The sequence below is a fragment of the Leptosomus discolor genome, chromosome 2 (assembly GCF_034619465.1).
Source record: "Leptosomus discolor isolate bLepDis1 chromosome 2, bLepDis1.hap2, whole genome shotgun sequence".
Classification (NCBI taxonomy): Eukaryota; Metazoa; Chordata; class Aves; order Leptosomiformes; family Leptosomidae; genus Leptosomus; species Leptosomus discolor.
In genome coordinates, this window is record NC_141392.1 from 38,673,259 (window position 1) to 38,692,868 (window position 19,610).

Below are 19,610 nucleotides of genomic sequence, written 5' to 3' on the forward strand. Positions count from 1 at the left end.
CCCGCTGACAGTCGAAGAACCGCCGAGTGACCCGACCCGCCCCGCCCCGCGACCCGCCTCCACGCGCCCACCCGCCAATGAGAAAGGGGCTGAGAAGCGAGAAGGCGCCGCCCAGGAATGACATCATTCTCCAGCCGCTCGAACTTCCCGTCTGTTTATCCCCCTCCCCGCAGGCCGGCTCCCAGGGATAGGCGGGGTTCCGCGCTCTGCGCAGGCACAGTTCGGCGGGGGGGGGCGGGGGGGGGGGGGGTTGGCGGCGGCAGCGCGACGGTTTCACTTACGTCAAAACAATTTACGGCATCGCCCGTGGCCGTGGTTGCTGCGGAGAGGCTCTCGGTGCCCCGCCGAGCCCCGGACCCACCGCTGGGTGAGAGAGGCGGGGGCGGGGGGGGGGGGGGGGAGGAGAATGTCGCCCCGTCCCCGCGGGGTGGCTGGGTCGCGGCCGGGGCCGCCCCCTGTGAGGTCCAAGCGCGGGTCCCAGCCCTGCCCCGCCGGCGGGGGTCCTGGCCTTCATCTCAGCCTGCTGACCAGGTTTTTTATTGCTTTCCAAGTTTACTGTACGTCCAGCAAATTCCACTTATCAAATCATGGAGACAGAACAGATTATGGAGGGACAGCCACAGGTACTGCAAGAAATGTTTTATGTGTGTAATGCTACATGCATAAAAGGAGCATTTTTACTTTGCTTACCATGTGTTATTTTACAGGTTCCAGAAAATCCCCATTCTGAATACGGTCTCACTGAAAATGTAGAGGTAACAAAGATTTTGTTGCTGTAAAGTACAGTGGAAGTCACATTCCTGATCAAGGGGAAAAATGTTGAGTCTTGAGTCTAACTTCAGCAAACATAACGTTCCCAAGAAAGTTAGATGGAAGCTGAACCAACAGATACAAGTCACTTGCATAACTGGCTGTTAATATATTTTCTGTTGTGTTACTTCCATTATACTAAATGGTGCTGAAGTAAATAATGAACCTTTAAATGAGGTGGTGTTTTTTTGGAAGTATCCTATGATAGTTATCTATTCCATTGCTGTCTATTATACGTATCTATATAATATATTATGCCACAAGAAACCAGCCAGACTGTTATTACAGGGAGGGGAATACGAGGAGTTTATGGCATTTCTATAGAAGTATCAAAGGGACGGATTCTTTTCATATTCTTGACAATAGAAAAATTGGATCGGAATAATCCAAGCTGTCTTTAATTACTTACGCTAAGAAAGACTAAGGCAAAATCCATTCTCTCTGCTGTTGGTAACAGTGTGGGTTAGAATACTAACTCTGACATTTGTTTACTATTCCTTATTAAAGAAAAGCCTTCAGTCTTGCTCCATCATAAACTCCTACTCCGTGCTGAGCTCTTGCAGAAACTTTACTTAAATGTCCTTTGTGACTCATCTCCCTGATAACTGCTTGTCCATATGCCTCAACTTCCATGTTAGGTGTGAACCATCAATGCGCTATACTCAATATGTTGGTCCGATATCAGTAGATTGGTGTGTGTTGTGTTGAATAAGTTTGGCTTACTGGCAGTGGTAGGGTATCCTTTTGTAACTACAGTTAATGATCTAAGATGATTCAGCACTTTTTGACCAAAAGACACCTGGAAGCATTTTGCATATGTTTTCTTTAAAGTGTCCATCTATACTTTCATACAGCATAGTCTCAAAGTGCTTGACTTTAACAGAGTCCCCTTTGTCAGACTTCACTTGAACTGAGACTGCTTTTGTTAGTAGGCATTCTGTCTCAGTGGTGTAGAATTTAAATCTGTGAATGCAAAAGCAGAAATAAAAATTACAGATAGGGTGTCTTCTGTTTTAGAAAATTTATGACTTCCTAACATTGTTTGCCCCAAATGTAAGAATTTAACAATTTAATAGAAGGCTCCTCTGGATTGGGTTTTGGGCAAGGAAAAATACGCACTTAAATTTTCTTAAAGAGACGTAAAGTTATTGCCAGACAGCTGCAGTGGGTACTTAGCACTCGCATTTCAAAGTAGATGTGGCTGCTATGACCAATGTACCATTCACTTTTTTTTTTTTTTCCTGCTTCAGAGGATAGTAGAAAATGAGAAGATAAATGCAGAGAAAACATCAAAGCAGAAGGTGGATCTGCAGTCATTACCCACACGTGCCTACCTGGATCAGACAGTTGTACCTATCTTGCTACAGGGACTTGCTGTTCTTGCAAAAGAGAGGTAAGATGCTTCAGTGTTCTTTCTGTTCTTAAGAAGAAAGCAGGTCTCAAATTTGGGTGGTATGTCACCTTTTCAGACCTTGCACACCAGACATGCTTTTGCTAGTTTGCTAGTCATGAGAAAGTTGTTGCAGCAGGTTTATGAAACTATGAATTACTATGATTGACCATGCAGGATGTGTTCCTCGCTTAGGTGCATATGGCATGATGAGAGTTACTTACCAAATTTGTGATCGCCCAATGAAGTATGCTACTGCAAAGGTTTTGGAGGAAAAAAAAATGTAATTTTTTATTAATTTTATCACAGAATTCACCTTACAGAAGCAAGGCAAGAAGTTGTTCTAGTTTTGAACAAGATTTTTGTAGTGTGGAATTACAAAGAGTTCTGCTTGGCATTTAAAAGACAGACAAATGAGGCCTGATGTGCATCTTTGTTGGAGATTAAAACACTTTCTAAAGGATGAGGCTGACCCTGCACTGTCAGTATAGAAAGAAGCAAACTGATAGTTTAACCTTTGAGTGAAGATTATGCTGTCAAGGTGCCCCAAATCTCTTATCAGTCAATGTACAAGTGTATTCTTCAATAGTAGCAAACATTGACTTTCATCTTTACCCAAATTAATTTCTAGCTTTTTGGTGTATGCAAACTATTGGAGAGTCATACTGCATGTAACCATTTCTCAACTTTGCTGAAATAACATTATCAAAAGCTGGTACAGATGACCATAATCGCATCGTGGTACCTGCAGCCAGAACAACCATCAACAGTGTCTTAACCTCAGAAGGGGTTGAGAATTTGAACCGCATTGTACATACAGCAAATGAGGCCAAAGAGCGCCTCGGAAGGTACCCCCATGGGTACACCTGAGCAGTGTGCAGACCTTCAGTTGACATCTGTGGGAGCTCTGCTGCACACAGCCTGACATGGATACCCCACACTTACAGTTTGGATACTTGTGCTACAGACAAACCTTTTTTTTTTTTTTTTTTTTTTTTTTAAATCTTTCTTCACTATGAAAGGAGCTGTTCTTTGTGGGGACTCATCACAGGAGTGAAATTGGAACATTGGTAGAAGAGGTTGGGGAACATACAGGAAAAAAACGCTAACAGTATCAAACTGCCAAGGTCAAATTTTCTCTTCAGTTGAACGTATTAAAACCTTGGGGGTGAAAAAGATGAACTACCAGCTCTGCTGTATAATCTTCTGCTTAAAATGGAACTGGAAAGTAATTAATGGATGCTAATGTTTTTTTCTAAGGAATATAGAGATGTATAGGGAACAGTGCATTTGATGACTATGCCTGGAACAGAATTTATCATCCAGGATAGTGAGCATATGGATAAATTACATGTTTGGGAGGAGTCAGCACAACTTTTGTCAGGTCTTGTAAGTCTCTCGGAGTTCACTGAAGGAGTCGGCGAGCATACATAAACAGGAATCCAGATGATACAGTCTGTTTAAATTTTGAAAATGTTTCTGGCACAGTCATTCACTGAAAGCTTTTAAAGAGTGTTAGTTGCTGTGGCATTAAAGGAAAAGCATTTATAGAGACAAGTAACTGATTGGAAGATAGGAGACAGAGTAGAAGCCAACCGTATCCTGGGTTGCATCAAGAGGGGTGTGGCCAGCAGACCAAGAGAGGTGATTCTCCCCCTTTACTCTGCTCTTGTGAGACCCCACCTCAAATACTGTGTCCAGTTCTGGTCCCCACCATAATAGGGACATAGATCTGTTGGAATTAGTCCAGAGGAGGGCCACAAAGATGATCCAGGAGCTGGAGCATCTCTGCTACGAGGATAGGCTGAGGGCACTGGGATTGTTCAGCCTGGAGAAGACTCCAGGGGGAGCTTATAGCTGCCTTCCAGTACCTGAAGGGAACCTACAGGAAGGCTGGTGAGGGACTTTTTACAAGAGTGTCCAGCAACAGGACAAGAGGAAATGGTTTTAAACTGAAGGAGCGTGGGTTTAGACTAGATCTTAGGAAGAAGTTCTTCAGTACGAGGGTGGTGAGACTCTGGAATAGATTGCCCAGAGAGGTTGTGGATGCCCCCTCCCTGGAGGTGTTCAAGGCCAGGTTAGATGAGGCCTTGAGCAACCTGGTCTAGTTGAGGGGTGCCCCTGCCCATGGCAGGGAGGTTGGATTAGATGATCTTTAGGGTCCCTTTCAACCTAAGCCATTCTATGATAAATGGTGAATTTTCGTGGTGAAATGAGCTCAATGCTAGAATCCTTAAAAGGATTATGTATAATAATTTGAAGTGGCTGTCAACATTTTTTAATGATTCTGAGTTTTACAGAATAGGTTGGGGGGGGTTGTGTTTTGTTTTCTCTTTATTTTTTTTTTTTAAGCTGATCAATTGTAAATAATTGCACAGGAACTTCATAAACTCGATGTGAAACTATGGAAGACTCTTATGAAAAATTGAAAACTATGACCAAAAGTGAAAAATTGAATACAAATAAACAGAGAATTACACACATAGGAGGGTAATACCCTAATGCTAGTAACAAAATGATAGATTCTGAATTGACAATTACCCTTGTGAAAAAACATCTTTAAACTGTTAAATGTATTTGTCAGTGCATTGTTCAATCAAAAATAAATTCTAAATGGTAGGACTTAGAAATTGAAGGGGTAAAAACAAGCATAATGTCACTATTTAAATTTATAATGTTCTTGTATTTTTAATGTTGTGTGTAATTCCAATGCCCTTGTATTCTGGTAGAATGTGAAAAAGTAAGACAAGTGACAAGGTGGTCAGAAGTATGGAATGCTACCTGTATACAGAGTGACTGAATAGATGATACCTAGAAAAGAGACTTCTGTGAGAGAGTCTATCAGGAATTATCTTAAATCATGAATAGCATAGAGATGATGAATTGGGGTGGATTGTTTATTATCTTTTCTGATACAGTAACCAAATTAAGCAAAGCAGGTAGCAAACTCAAAATGAACAAAAGGAGGTGATCCTTCGGAAGTCACATAATTAAGCTATATAATTTTTTGCCTCAGGGTAAGGACATTAACATTTTATTTCTGCTCAAGGGGTAATTGGTCAAAGTTGTAGAGGAGTCCACTCAGGACTATAAAGGTGCTAGCTCAGAAAGCTGGTACATGCTTGAAAGCCAAAAGGATGGTCCAGAGAAGTATCTCTGCACACTTCTTCCATTTTTTTTTTTATGCTCTTTATAGACATATTTGCTCACTGTCAGACCTTTGGTCTGACCCAGTGTGGAATGAGTAAGTTTGTAATTTATTCTGCAGACAGCATCCAGATTAGCAGGATTCATGTACTGGAGCTGGAGGAGTGTTTTTAAAAAAAGCTTACGGACTAAGGCCAGTGATCAAAAATGTTTATTATTGACTACTTGCAAGTTACAGCACTTCTCAAACTTGAAGTTTTTGTTGAGTTTTGTTGTGTTCATTTCAGTTGCCAGAAACCATGAAAACAGCTCTAATGCACAAAGCTACACAATAACCATTTGAAGAAAATAAAGCAAGAAAGCACTGACAGATCAACTTCTACTTTATACAGCATGAGTTAAAGAAATAGACAAATGTGTGTAACTTCCAATGATGTACATACAGTATTAATGCTCACAGACTATACCCTAGTTCTAGGTGTGTAACTGTTCTAGCAGTTTAGTAACATTGAACCATTGGTGACTAAGACTCCTTATTAAAACCTTTCTCATCAGCCATAAACTGGAAATTTACAGAGTAACTCTAAGTAGTTGGTCATCCACATGCTTATAAGTGTTTGGGAGGAGTTACATTGCTTTTAAGGAAGGTGATTAGTTCTTAAGCTGCCTAATTTGATATAACAAAGTAATTGCTTTTGATTTACTCTTTTCTTTACAGACCACCAAATCCCATTGAATTTCTAGCAGCATATCTTTTAAAAAACAAGTCACAATTTGAGGACCGAAATTAACTCCATAAAAATGAGGACAATTTGGCTGCTAGACTGAAATGCTCATTTGCCGCAATTTGTTTTCTGCTGTAAAAGTCCTTTGGAACCATGATGTTGTCTTTCTTAATCGCACAGTTTGCTTTACCTTTTGAGTTATTTAATAAAGAACACTTTACATTTAATTTGTTCACTTGTTTTAAACTAGCTGTTAAGAGACTTTCAAAATAAAGTACTGAAACTGCACTGCTGGATGAAAGTCTGAATAATTCTGTGGGGCTACATCACCTGAACACGTGAAACAAAGGGGAACAGTTTATTATGAGAATCATATGGGTGATAATGTATATAACTTAATTTGATTTTATATAGCACCATCCATGTGCAATATGTCTAAACAGAAAGCAAATAAATTAAGAGCAGTTAGAACATACTTTTAGGAAGTATTAAGTAGAGAGAACTTGCTTCGGAACACCAGGAAATGGGTTTAGTTAAAACAACCAATTGAATTCAGCAGCTGAAGAGATCACCTGCAGCCAGAGTCCATCATTTCGGATATTTACATTAATGAGGTGTGCTGTTCAGCGTTTGTCATTGATCTCCTGTGACTGGTATGCTGGATTTAACTGAAACACAAAGTTTGAAGGAACTTAAAAAAGGTTCTGTAATTCAGTTCTCTGTACTGCTACCTCTGGTTGGAAGCGTTCTTTCTCTGGCAAAGATAGAATCATAGAATATCTCAAGTTGGAAGGGACCCATAAGGATCATCAAGTGTAACTCCCTGTTCCTCGCAGGACTACCTAAAACTAAACCGTATGACTTAAGAGCGTCATCCAGGCGCTCCTTGAACTCTGATAAGGTTGATGCTGTGACCGCTTCCCTGAGGAGCCTGTTCCAGTGACCAGCTACCCTCTCTAGTGAAGAGTCTTTCCCTGATGTCCAAGATAATCCTAATCTACCCAGTAAAATACCAAGTATTCTGATTTTTTTTTCCCCTTGAGTTTACTAACACCTCTTGGATTTTCGTTTTTCCTATTCTTAACATCTTTTTCTGACCCCTTGTTTATTTTTCCTGTACTCTCAGTGGGGGTAAAGGCCACAAACCTCAGGGTACAATATAAGAAGATGCAACAGAAGACTGGGGATCAGAAGAAAAAGAATTAAGATGGTAAACAATATGTTGTGAAAAAATACTAGCAAAGCTCTGAAAATACAAATATTGTAGCTGGAGAACTGGCTCGCTAGGTTATTGCCAATGGGTACAGGGAGTAGCCACAGCCCTCGGAATTCATGTGTTTGTTTTCTGAAACTTGCATCAAGAAGCATAGTCAATGTTGTTCAATAGCACTGGATGCTGGAATCTAGATTAAGCATAGCCGAGTTTTTAAAAAGACTGGTAGAATGACCATAATTTGTTTGACAGTGACAGAAATGGTTAACTTGGCTTCCAAGAGCTGCTCAATTAATCAAAATCCTAAATTTTTATCCAAACAAACTTCAATATTGCCATCTTGTCATTCCCATCTCCATTCTGTGTTTCTTAGCTAATTGCTTTAACAAAGCAGGCAGTTCAAACTTTGTAAATTAAATTCTTTGCTGCAAGGGTTGGAGGTTTTTCTGTGTGACATTAAAGGCTGCATAATTTTTTTTTAATTATGCATAAATTCACAAAAAGAGACTTAGGACTCTCATTTGACTTGTTCCTGCAATGACTTATGACTTAAGAGATACACATTGCATTTGCAGTATATTGCGTGGCCCACTGCACAAATAATGTTTTCCCTTAGTTCTCTGACATCTAGATGACTCTCCTATCGTAATCTGAAAATTTTTTTGGTTTAACAAAGCTTTTTTTCTTTAATAGCTTAGATACATGGGTGTAAGAGTGGCCAGAAGATAGATCCTTCAGAGGAAGAAACTTAACTGTTCAATTGTCTGCTAACTTACAGGGGTTGGAATGAGATCTGGCTGTTCCTGCTAGTAGGAATGCTCTCAGTATTTTACATATTTCTTAACATGCTGAGAGGGGAACATTCAATTAGTGCAGTCCAAAAGCAGTAAGACTGGGGAACAAAAAAAAAAAATAATTAAAAGAAACCTGCAAACCCAAAACCAAGCCTAAAAAGCTGTATTTTGGAAAACGTACAGAAATTGTGGAACGAGTTTACTAATTCTGTTGCGTAGTGGTGAACACAGTCTCCATCAAACACTGACACTTAAAAAAGACACTGAAAGGATTTTAACAACAGTGTTTTGACTTTCTAGAATGCATAACAACATTTAAGTGAAGACAAGGAGACACCATAAAGGCTTGGTACTGCTATTTCTATTGCTACAGTGGCATTCCAGGTTTCATCCATAGGTGACGACATCACAAGATTAAGAATTATTCCATGGGAAAAAAAAAGAAAAATCTATGCTGATCCCCCGCTTGAGAATTGAGATTTCTCAATTCTCAATTGAGAATTCGTGCAAGACCATACAAAAAGAAGTAGCTCAACTATTAATCTTCTGTAGAGAGGGCGATTTCCCTGTAATACATCACCATGCCTGAATTCGGAATACAATCAGATTTCTCAGCTTACAGTAACATCCTCCAAGCAGCTGCACAAAAGCTTGTAAACACACTGGATTTCTGACAGTTCTTGCGTCAACCTAGAATCTCATAACTTTTTAGTGCCAGTCCTAAGGTAAGCTGGGAACACGGGTCACCTGCTGTTGTCTTCCCATCTAGGCTAGTTCAAGAGAATGAAGAAGCCATGTTCACAAGGTGATGATGTTAGGAAATTTACTACAGCAGCTTTTTGGGAAGCTCCCTCTGAGAAAATAAGTTGAAATGTTACTAGCAGCAGTGAACTCACCAGCTCTAAGAAATAAATTTTAGTGATTCTTGCAAAGTTGTGACAAGTCAACAAGAAAGGTGCAACCATATTCCTTTACTTGTTAAACTGGCTTCACCCATTAGGATCTGCTGCATAGAGAATACCTGGTAACGGGAAGAAGATAGCAAGTTACTATCTGAATAATCAGATCATATCTGAATAATCCAGTTCTCAAAGTTAGGGAAGTAATGATAAAGTCCAAATTTTCAAAGCATTTACTTGTTTCAAACTCTTCCCCACTACAAAGCAATGCAAAGTCTGTGAAGAGACTTGGCAGATGCTTGCTATCCAGATTTAATCCAGAAAGAAAGAAGTACTATTTTTCCACATGAAACACCAGTTCTGAGGGCTTCAAGATAAATGTATTTAATTTTGAAGTACAAATTAAAAACAGTGATTTTACATTTATAAAAATGAGGAACTCATCAATAAAATGGAGACTAGATGTAAGGGGCTACAAGTTATTAATAGATGTAGAATAAAAGCTTGAAGAAATAATTGAAAATGGCAACTTTAGATATATGACAGGCCACTGCTAAGTAGCTGAAAGCCATTATCTCTTGATTCTTGAGCAATTATTTTCCAGTTTTCTCCACACTACCCTAGGTAACCGAGTCAGCATATGCTCTGAAGGGCAGTAAAATTAAGCAGAAAATAAAACTGAATATCTGGTTAACACCACAGCACATCTTCCAAGATGACTATTTTACATCCAATATCCAGAAGCTACTGTTCAGTAATTGTGAAAGAATTATAAATGACTCATATGCAGTATTTTGAAGTCTGCTTTTTTAAATGCTTCCATCGAGAACATTATCTTTTACCTTGAAGGAGACAGTGACAGAAGAAAGGATTTCCCACTAAACACAATTCTGATCAAAGGGTTCTACACCCTCATATTCTGAAGCCTGTTGCCACCTAAAAATAGAGTTTGATTTGCCAAATCTTTCTCTTGCATCTCCTGTTTGTCAAGGACTTTCTCCAAAATCAGTAGAGGTCTTTGAGCTATCCATTTTATTTTCTGAAGTGCTGTCACTATTGTAAATGCAGTCTGATCAAAAGGACTTCATTCTCCCCATCAGACTTTCTAGAAATAAAACAGCTGCTTTCAAACAAAAGAAAAATCTGAAAAACTCTGAAAGATACAAGCAGTTGAAACCAGTAGGTTGGAAAAGAAACACATGAGAAGAATCCCTATGCCTACCATGCTTGATGGCGTACAGGTTTTGATCTATTCTTATCAGTGTACTAATTACGTAACAAATTATTCTTGGCCAAGCCTCAGCTTGTGTTCCCTATTTTATTTCATAGTCAGAATTAATTTTAAGGGTGACTACATAGCCTTGATCACAGAAGTACAGAATGCCAGCTGTTACAGAAAGAGGCATTTTACCATAATGAAAAAAGTATCAGTGCTGCTTCTGCTAATGTTCCCTATTCAAATACAGTTTTAAGTGAGGACTTAAAATGTACATGCTGTGTGAATAATTATTGGGCAGTTTACAGCAATGCTAGTGCAACACTGATGAGGAATGTGCCGTATTCTTCCCAGCGGGCTTTTACCTCTCCCCTCAAAGTTTCCTTTGCAATTGTGCCTAATATACCAGTTTTCTGAGAGAAGCCTAAATCAATAAAAGGCTGCTGGATAGTTGAGAATTATCTCCTGGAGAGCATATGGCCTTTTTTCTCTGGTGTACACTGGGGCATTTACATGATGGATAATTACCCACTGGTATTATCTCAGATGCTATTACATTATCCAGGAAGTAGAGATATTTCCCTTGTAAGGACTATGAAGTTGGGGGGTGGGGGGTGGGGGGGTGGGGTGTCTGCTTTTAACAGAGGAAGGAAGGACCACAAGGAACTGCAGGTGCCTCAGATGCAGAATGACAGTTTGTAAAAAGAAAAACTTAGTGTGACAGTGAACAGCTTACTGAGAAGGGAGGAGACAGGAAGTGGACAATGTGAAAAGCATGATAGGAAGGAAGGCAGAATAAACCATGTGCAAGAGGACAGGACAACTAGAGCAAAAACCAAGAAACAGACCTTGAAAGCTGGGCCGGCTGAAGACCTGTGCCGCCCAAGCTGGGCACTGGACGTTGCTAAAAGAAAACCCTGCACACTAAGGGCACACTAACTGGCAAGTCACTCTTGCCACAGTCTGCCTTCATGCTTTTCCTCCAGGTGAGGAAGAGTCAGCAGACATACATGTGTAGCAGTGGTCTGTGCTTCATGGGTATGGTGACTTGGGGGATTTGTCCATGCATTGTGTCAACTCCCCTCTGCACGTCAGAGTAAAATAACTGAAAAAATAACTCTGAACAGGTAAGTCCTCCTGTTACTTCTCTCCATGCTCTGAAGAATTACAGACAAAGCAGGAGGATCTCCCAACCTAATCCGTGCTTCGCAGCATTCAACTGACAGCTCAACCCAGTTTGTCAGCCCGTGGCTAGAACCTTTCCATACCTCCATGTCCTGAGCACCAGGAAGCCCAGCACCACCATCTTCTATTTAACTGAAGTGTTTCTGCCACTTCCATTTACGTTATGCTGTACTGAGGGACTGCATCACCAGCCCTTAAACAAAGAAACAATCCATGATCAGAAGGTGCTAGATGTTTAAAAAGAAGAACCCACAAATCACTAAATGCTGCTTAGTGGTATTATGTCCACCTGTGATAGAGAACAAAGAAAAAAATCCTGTTGTCACTCTTGCCCGTGGAAACAGCGTAAATTCCTCCTGTAGTACCTATGGATGACAAGCTTTGGCAGGAACAGGCAGAAACTGAGGAGGATGTCCTCCAGTGTCACTGGGCTCTGAATTGAGAGCGCTAATTGAGAATGGAGAAGGACCGACATTAACCGGAAAAGAGGCTGCCGTGATGTTTGTGGCACGTGCCACAATCTAAGAATTAGCAAAGAAGCCTGTGCTTTCTATGACCTGCTATCACTGAGCTGCACTTGTTCCTCTGCATCTATACAGATCCTATGTTCACATTACGTAAAGTAAAAACTTCATCCTAATCTAGGTGAGAAAAAACAAGGAAGGAAAGGTTAATAAGGAAAGCAAGGGAGAAGGAAACTTAAAGCACAAGGAGAAAAGGGATCCAGCCCAAGAGGTATGCAGCAACAACAAAAGAAGAAATATATTTAAGAAATTTGAAAAGGCAAGCTGAAGAGAAAAAAACCACTACACAAGAAAATACATATAAAATGTTTTTACTCATTAAACCATCCAGATTACCACTTGGAAGTTCTTATATTTTATTTTCATTGGAGTGGAAGTGCTTAGAGGAGATGAAAGCTCTTTCTCTAAATGGTAGAAAGGAATACCAGATAATTAAATATTGTTTTAACCTCCAGTTCCCATAAGATGTTCCTCCTAGTAGCCTCCGCTAACTGTTCTTGGTGGATTGTGGGACAATGGTGCATCACAAACTCAAACTATATGCTGGCATGACCTTTTTTGTAAGTATATAATCACAAGATTTATTTTTCCCCATAGAGTAAAATTTATCCTCTGCTGCATTTACTTAACTTTATTGAGGGATTAGTAGTCAGTTCAGGAACTATGTTTATGTAAAAGATTTGAGTTATAAATGGGTATCACAACTGCCAATATAATTTTACGTTACAGCAATCAGGCAGGATAGTTCTTCCAGTCTAGGCAGCAGTTATAATCCACATTAACCTTTTTCAACACTATTTGTTGAAATAACAACGGAATACTACAGGGATAGAGCAGTGAAGGCTACATAAAACGTTAGACATTTGCTGGGAAAGCCAGGCTCCATTTCCTCATGACAACCTTCTACAAATATTATTAATTGGAGACTCCAGTCCTTATTGCCCTCAGCTGCACTGGGAGGCCAGTGTCATGGGTGCAGAGGAGGATCCTCACTGATAAAAATTACATCAGCCATTTCTCTGCAGCATGAGCCGTTTTGATCTTCAAGAAATACTGCAAACAATGCCTTCTCCTCCCCCCCCCCCTCCTTTGTTTTAGTGTTTAAAAAAAAAACCGAACACCACAAAAGCTCTGTATTTTGCATGCATTTATAGCTGGCTTGAGCACTTTTCGAAGAATAAAATGACGGGGGGGGGGGGGGGGGGGGGGGGAGGAGGGAGAATGTGTTTCCTGAGCTGGACCATACATTTTCCACCGCACAATGCATCAGTCTGCCTTAATACCTTAATGGCTGCAGCCCCTCGTCTCTCCAGTTGTGGCTTCCCTCTCTCCTGGTTGCATCTCATACGTCAGTGGCTAAAATTGCTTTTTCCCTCCCCCCCTTCTGTATTGGCCATATTCCCCTTTCCATTTCTGCCTTATTAGCTGTTTTGAGCTATGCTTGATGTCTCCATGGCAGCAGTCCATTCACGAAGCTAAGAAAAAAAAATACAGGGGTGGGGAAGGATGAAGCTGAGAACTGGAGACTTCTACACGAATGTACTCCCATAGCCCTCGCTGCACGCCACGGTACCAAAGCCGTAACAGCCGGGGCAGGGAGGCCCAGGAAAGGAATAGCGCTAGCTCAGAAGCGAGGAGCTTCAGCCCAGCAACCCCTCTGTCCCCAGCCCGAAACCGCTGCCTTTGCGAAACGCAGCTCCGCCCCTCCAGCCCTCAAAACTCGAACTGCTCCCGCAGCCCCTCCTGGGGGACGGGGGGAAGCAGAGGAGGCGCCAGAGGCTGCACTGTGTTCTCCTCGCAGCAAGGGGGCAACGCTGGGCACCAGAAAGCGCCGCTTCGCTCCGAGAACACCGCCCACCCTCACCTCCCACCCCGGCCCGGCCCGTGAGGCAGGAGCACGCCGTGCCGCGCTGCAGGGGGGGGTCCAGCAGCCGGCCGCGCCCCTTGGCCGCTCTCTGGCCCGCCGAGGCGGAGGGACCGGAGGGGGCAGGCAGCCGCGCACCCCAACGGCGGCGCCGTGTGAGGGCAACCGCCACCGCCCCCCGCGACCCGGTGGGGGCGGCGCGGGGCGGGGCTCCCCCTCGGCGCCCCCCCCCCCCCGGACCGGCTTCCCCTCATCTGACCTGCGCTCGTAATCTTCCCTTTCACCACGGAGACACAGTCCCGCCAATGAGCGAGGCCAGAAGCGATCGCCACGGCAACTCGGCCGGCCAATCCGAGGAGAAGTCTCCCTCCGAACCCCGCCTTCTCCCCCCCTCCACCGTGAGGCGGCGCCGCTCCATTCCGGGCTTGTCAAAACGGTGGGCGGGAACGGCAAGGGACGGCGGCCAATGGCGGCGAGGCTTTTGCTTTCGTGCCCAATGGGGGAGCGGCGCCCGTGCGGCCCCTAGTCCACGGGAGCCGAGCCGGGCCAAACCCAGTTGCTGCCGCGGCCTCCCTCTCTTCGCGCCCCCCCATCTGCCAGCGCGGAGTTGGCGGCGGCGGCGGCCTCGGGCTTTGTCCCCGCGTCTCCCCTCCGCGCCCCCCCCCGCGGGGCGACCGCCTGCGGCCGAGCCCGGCACCGCGGCACCGGCCCGCGCCGCCCCGCCCGCCGCCTCCGCGCGCCCCCCTCCCGCTCGACGCCCGCCCGCCTGCCCGGAGGCGCCGCCGGCAGCGCCGCCTCCGCCCGCGGGGCCCGGGCCGTGCCGGGGGAGGAGGGGGAGCAGCGCCGCCGCCGCGGCCAGGCCCGTCCCCCACCGCCTCCCCCGAACACCATAGGCGGCTCCGGCACCAAGATGTCCAACCGGGTTCTCTGTCGGGAGGCCAGCCACGCCGGCAGCTGGTACACAGCCTCAGGTACCGGCGCCGCGGCCCACAGCGCCGCCGGGGGCGGGGGATGGGGTCTGAATCAGCACTTTCCGCCGCCGGGGCCGCGTCCGGGGCCGGTACCGGGAGTGGGGAGGGGCCGCCGGCCACGCCCCCACCGGCGCGGCCGGCACATGGCGGGTGAGGGGGGAGTCGGGGGCCGCGGCCCCCCCGGGCCTGGCGAATGCGTGGGGGTCTGGGTGGCCGCCCCAGAGGCCGGTTGGGTGGGCAGAGCCGGAGAGGGCGCCGCTTGCTGTGCCGTGTCCGGTGGCCGTAGCGTGTGTCTCGGGGAGCTGAGCGCGTCTGCCTGCCGCCGCTGGCCCCTCCGGCCTGGCTGCCCGCACCGGGGCAGCGGTGCCTTTCGCCGGGAGACAGGTGTTTGAGCGTGGCCGGGGCTGGATCGGCCCCCCCGGGTGTTCCTTGTGTACCTGCCCCTGCTCTGGAGACGCGTATTGCTGCGACTTCGGGTCTCAAGGCAGAGGTGGTAGAGCCAGGCTGCGTATTGTGCCTCTTAGCGAATATTGCACTTAATCGGTCTGAGAGCACCCGAATAGATTTCGGTATTTTGGAGCGCTCTTGTGGTTTGATTTTTTTTTTTTTTTTTTTCTTTTCACTCCTGAGAGAACACAGGATGTCTGGGGTGTTTTGCAGGGTTAGAAGGCAGGGGATGGGGTGGGTGGGAAAATAAGGAGGTTTATTTCACTTCTTGTAGTCCAAAGGTGAGTTTCTGTCTCTTCTTACAGAGCGCTTTGTCTAGTAGTAGTGAAAAGTTACAAAGCAGTAGTACAGAATGGGCTCTGTCCATTTAAAAATGTCATATTTACAGAAAAAGAATAGAAGAAACTCATGATTCATTGGAGGGAGGGCTACCACTCCCCTCACCCTCCCAAAAAAAAGAAAAAACCTGTAATAATGGATTGATAGCACATACGTTTGGAAATAAGTTTTGACGGGTTGTGAGGCAGAACTCTGTTGCTGTGGATAGGATGCACATTTGTATTTTCAGAGCTGTTAATAAGATTTGTAAGGGATGGTCTTTTACTGGCCTCAGGAGTAAAGATCATTACAAAACTGCAGGTGAAGAAGCTCAGATAACAAGAGGCTGTGGTAAAGAGCAGTTCAGAGGGAGGGAAGGGATACAATTTAAAAAAAATTAAGAGATGCATTCAGGATCCTAAACTGCTATTTAAGAAGAACTAGATGTGAAAGTCATACACTTCTCTTGGCTACAATAGGTGCAGTTTCTCCTCCACAAATTAATGAACAAGGTATGAGGCAAAAATCGAAAGGGAAGAAAAGAAATGCAGGGAGCAGAGTAACAGAGGAAGGGGCAGAGATAAGTAGCTGGTCTTCGAATGGTGGGTAGGGAGTTTTGAGACAATAGAGGATGCGTGTTTTCCTTCAGTGTTTAATATTCCCAACATAACTGTTGTGTCCATTACAAAACAGATCTCAAATCTTCACCCAGTGTCGATAGCTTGCAATTACAGTTTTTTCCAATGGTCTAGAAAGGTAGGCAGTACTTTGTTTACAGAAAGCAAACAAAATCATGTCAAAGATGTGGATCTAAACACACGCAAAGACATCAAAACGTTAAAGCTTTGTGGTAACCCTTCCCAACTTGCTTGTGCTATTTATATTTTTATTAATGAGTAGGGCAGAAAATTTATTTGTAATGTGGAATGGCTAGATGACCTTACACATAAATTTTGTAGTTTGTTTGATATTGGACTTAATGCCAAGTTACTGCTGGATACTTAGTAGTAAGACTTTTAATTTTTTTCATAATTAAAGAGGCATAGATGCTGTGTTTGGCTGTTTTCTTTTCTATAAATGTTCAGTGCATAATTTTGTTAGACTACACCCTGGTAAGTCTGTGTGACTAGTTTGGCCAGTACTACTTGTCTGTAGTAGGACGTCCAAAAGCATGTTGCTCCCATTGCTTTCGGGCAGCCCTCTGGGTATTGCTTACTGAGGAGGTGTGGGATAGTTGCCCAAACACTTACACTGCATGAAAAAACCCAGACTGAATCTTGTGACGACTTACAAGGACTGTACTTCTGACAAGTTAAATTGTAACTGTTAGAGTGTGTGTGGTGGGGATAAGTGGTTGATGTTGCATAGGCTGGAGTTTTGGAAAGTGTGTTTTGTTCTCCTTAACAAGAAGAGAGCGTTTTTTTTAATGTCTCTTCTTATAGAACTATCTTGTTCTGTTTATATAGGGTATGTGAGAGCAGGAGTTCCCTGTGTTCAGCAAGACAGGGACTACCCTGTTGCTTGGAAGCTATTTTTTGTGTGTCATTTAGGAAAGTCCATCAAAACTCAAGAGGAAACAAATGGGGACCAAGAGGGTATGCATTCAGCATAGACTTTACTTAAAAACTTCCTGTATTTTAGGCCAAACTCCCATCAGTTTCTATTTCGAACTTGTAATGTAGGCTCACTTCCTCAACCATGGTACTTGAAGAAAGTATGGATTTTACCACATGGTTTCAACCTGCATAGCTTCAAGAATGGAGCTAAGGCAGGGGTTAGAGTTTGAATTGTGATAGTTCTTCAGTGTGTTCCCACGATTCTCTGGGGATTGTGTTGTCAAGTCCTCCTACCTACTTCTTTGTGCTTACCGTCTCGGCCCAGAAGCGATTTGCTGGGTTATATATAAACTGGTTAGCATTTCAGCTTCCCGTTTCCTGAAAACTGCTTTCTTTCTATAGGACTGAGTTTGATTACACAGGGCAAGCAGAAACCCTCATCCTGCTCCATAGTAAAGATGACCCTGTCTGAAAGGGTAATGAGAAATGTGATTTTTTTTTTTTTTTTTTTTGAAGGATGTGTTCAAAATCGATACGTCTGAAAGCATTTTAAATAGGGTGTGTGAGGCTGAGGTTTTTAAGTGTCAGTTTATCCTGAGGTGCCTGGTACCTGAGGGTGAAACATCAACAGAACATCCAGGATGATGCATGGCGTCCTGGATCAGGGAGGGGGTTGACTGCAAAAGTAGAGCACCCATTGCTATGCTTAAAAAAGTTGTGTCTGCGAGATCTGGCTGTAGAAGTCAGCCCTGGGAAAGAAGGGCCAAAGCCAGCTGAGGGAGAAGAGATTAAAGGATGGATCCAGAATGCAAACTAGCTTTTGTGGCCAGAGGATATCCTTGAACTGGATTAGGTGGCTCTTCTGTGCTCCAGGAATGGAAGCAATGGAGGTGAAGCCACAACCAAGTAAGAGGGAGCTACTACTTCATGGAGAGTCAATGTAATGTACGTAAGAGGATTTAGAAGAAATACCATTTCTTGCCTTTAGAGACTGCTCGTTTCTGTGGGCTGGCAATTGCTTCAGCTGAAAGTAGACCCTCGCTCCCCTATTTTCTCCAGCTATGGGATATGCACTGCTTAGGTTCTACCTCAGGAAATACAAACATGCAATACATCACCTAATTGTATGATGCTAACTAACATTTTAGAGCAGGTGAGACTGGGTGTGCAATTATGCACATCCAGGCATGTTCACATGTTATAATGTCACATCTAACTATAAGTCAACAACTTTGTTGTTAGAGGAAAAGTGAGGTCCCAGGCAGAAAGCTCACTGCTTCCTACTCCCTTGATGAAGCTGAGAAGATGGGCTTCACAGTGGTGTTAGCATTTAACTTCCCATGCGTTCTTTGTCCAAAATGTGCTGTTGTAAAAAGCCAGTTCCTTAAGAAGTTTCTGCAGTTGAGTTCAGTAAAATTTGACCAAAATTATCATCATATTTTCTCCTCTAGAATTCTTGGTGTGAGGAAGTTCATGTTTGTTCCACGTCAGTCCATGTAGCATCTTAATAGGCTTTAGATGTGAGCTTGTGGAGCAGTTGTCTGGCAGCAAACTAACAATGAAGTCTGGTCAGTTGTTCCTCCTACCTATAGTAGCAGCACTGAATATGGGAAGCTTTATGCTGAGCTTCCAAACTGTAATAGTGCTATGACCATTGCTGATAGTAGGCCACTGGTCTAAATATAACTTATTTTTTTCACTTGCATACTTTGATCTCTATGTCTGCTTTTAAAAAAGTTAAAAATGGTATGTGACATGCCATTGTTTCTGTGGACTAGCAGCCTGGTGCATGGTGGCCCTTAAAAACACTTGCAAAAATGAGATACCGTGTAAATAAAAGTATCGCCCTGTTGCACTGCTGTCATGTAGACTGTTTAAAAATAAAAGTATTACTGTTGGGTGGTGAAAAATGTTATACTCTGATTTATTTTTGTAAGAAAGTCCCACTCCTGCTGGGTTAATTCAACCACCTAGCGTCCAGGCCTCTTGAGAAATTGATTTTGACCAGCAGGGGGAAGAGGAAGATTAAGGACAACTTGAAACAAAAATGGCATAATTTTCCATGACTTTGGATGCAGGACAGATAAATTCCTAGATGCAAAAGGAGCAGCTGAAGTATAATGGGAATGACATGCTATCCCGAGCACTATTTGCAGGACAGGGTGCGGATGCTTTCTTCTGATTTACTCTTTATTTGAGTAGATTCTGTAAGTGTTGTGCAGTTCTGTGGGAAATCAATCCGTACGTTCTTGAAATGAAAATAAACATTAGCATACGTGCATCTTTTTTCCTGTGTGGCATGCTGTTACGAGTGAGGTGTCACACATTAGGGCGCTTAACATGGCTTATTCTATGGCAGCTGGCCTGTCTTGCCTGGCTCCTGAAGTGCTGATTGAATACTGTAGCGCTCTTTATTAAAGTGTCTGATAAGAGTTCTTGTCTCAACTTTTCCCCGGTCAGTGGCATGCTGATACAGACAGAACACAAGGGTTTTTAGTAGGCTATTGCAAATCACAGGAGTAAAATCAAATAGAGAGTATGTGTGAATAAC

General features: G+C 43.6%; 2 protein-coding genes across 4 annotated transcripts in view; both read left to right on the forward strand.

The window, feature by feature from the left end:
- Positions 1-270: 270 nt before the first annotated feature.
- DPY30 (dpy-30 histone methyltransferase complex regulatory subunit) lies at positions 271-6,299 on the forward strand. Its single transcript, XM_086460926.1, has 5 exons — positions 271-367; positions 552-623; positions 708-755; positions 2,061-2,203; positions 6,066-6,299. Exons 2-5 carry the CDS (start codon positions 588-590, stop codon positions 6,136-6,138), a joined length of 300 nt encoding a protein of 99 aa, XP_086317052.1. The 5' UTR covers positions 271-367; positions 552-587; the 3' UTR covers positions 6,139-6,299.
- An 8,345-nt stretch (positions 6,300-14,644) lies between these two features.
- Positions 14,645-19,610, forward strand: part of MEMO1 (mediator of cell motility 1) — a 29,383-nt gene continuing 24,417 nt past the window's right edge. For all 3 annotated transcript variants that reach the window (XM_086460928.1, XM_086460929.1, XM_086460930.1), the window contains exon 1: positions 14,645-14,738. In XM_086460928.1, the coding sequence (XP_086317054.1) occupies positions 14,678-14,738 (61 nt within the window). In that variant the 5' untranslated portion in view covers positions 14,645-14,677. The remainder of the gene's footprint in view (positions 14,739-19,610) is intronic.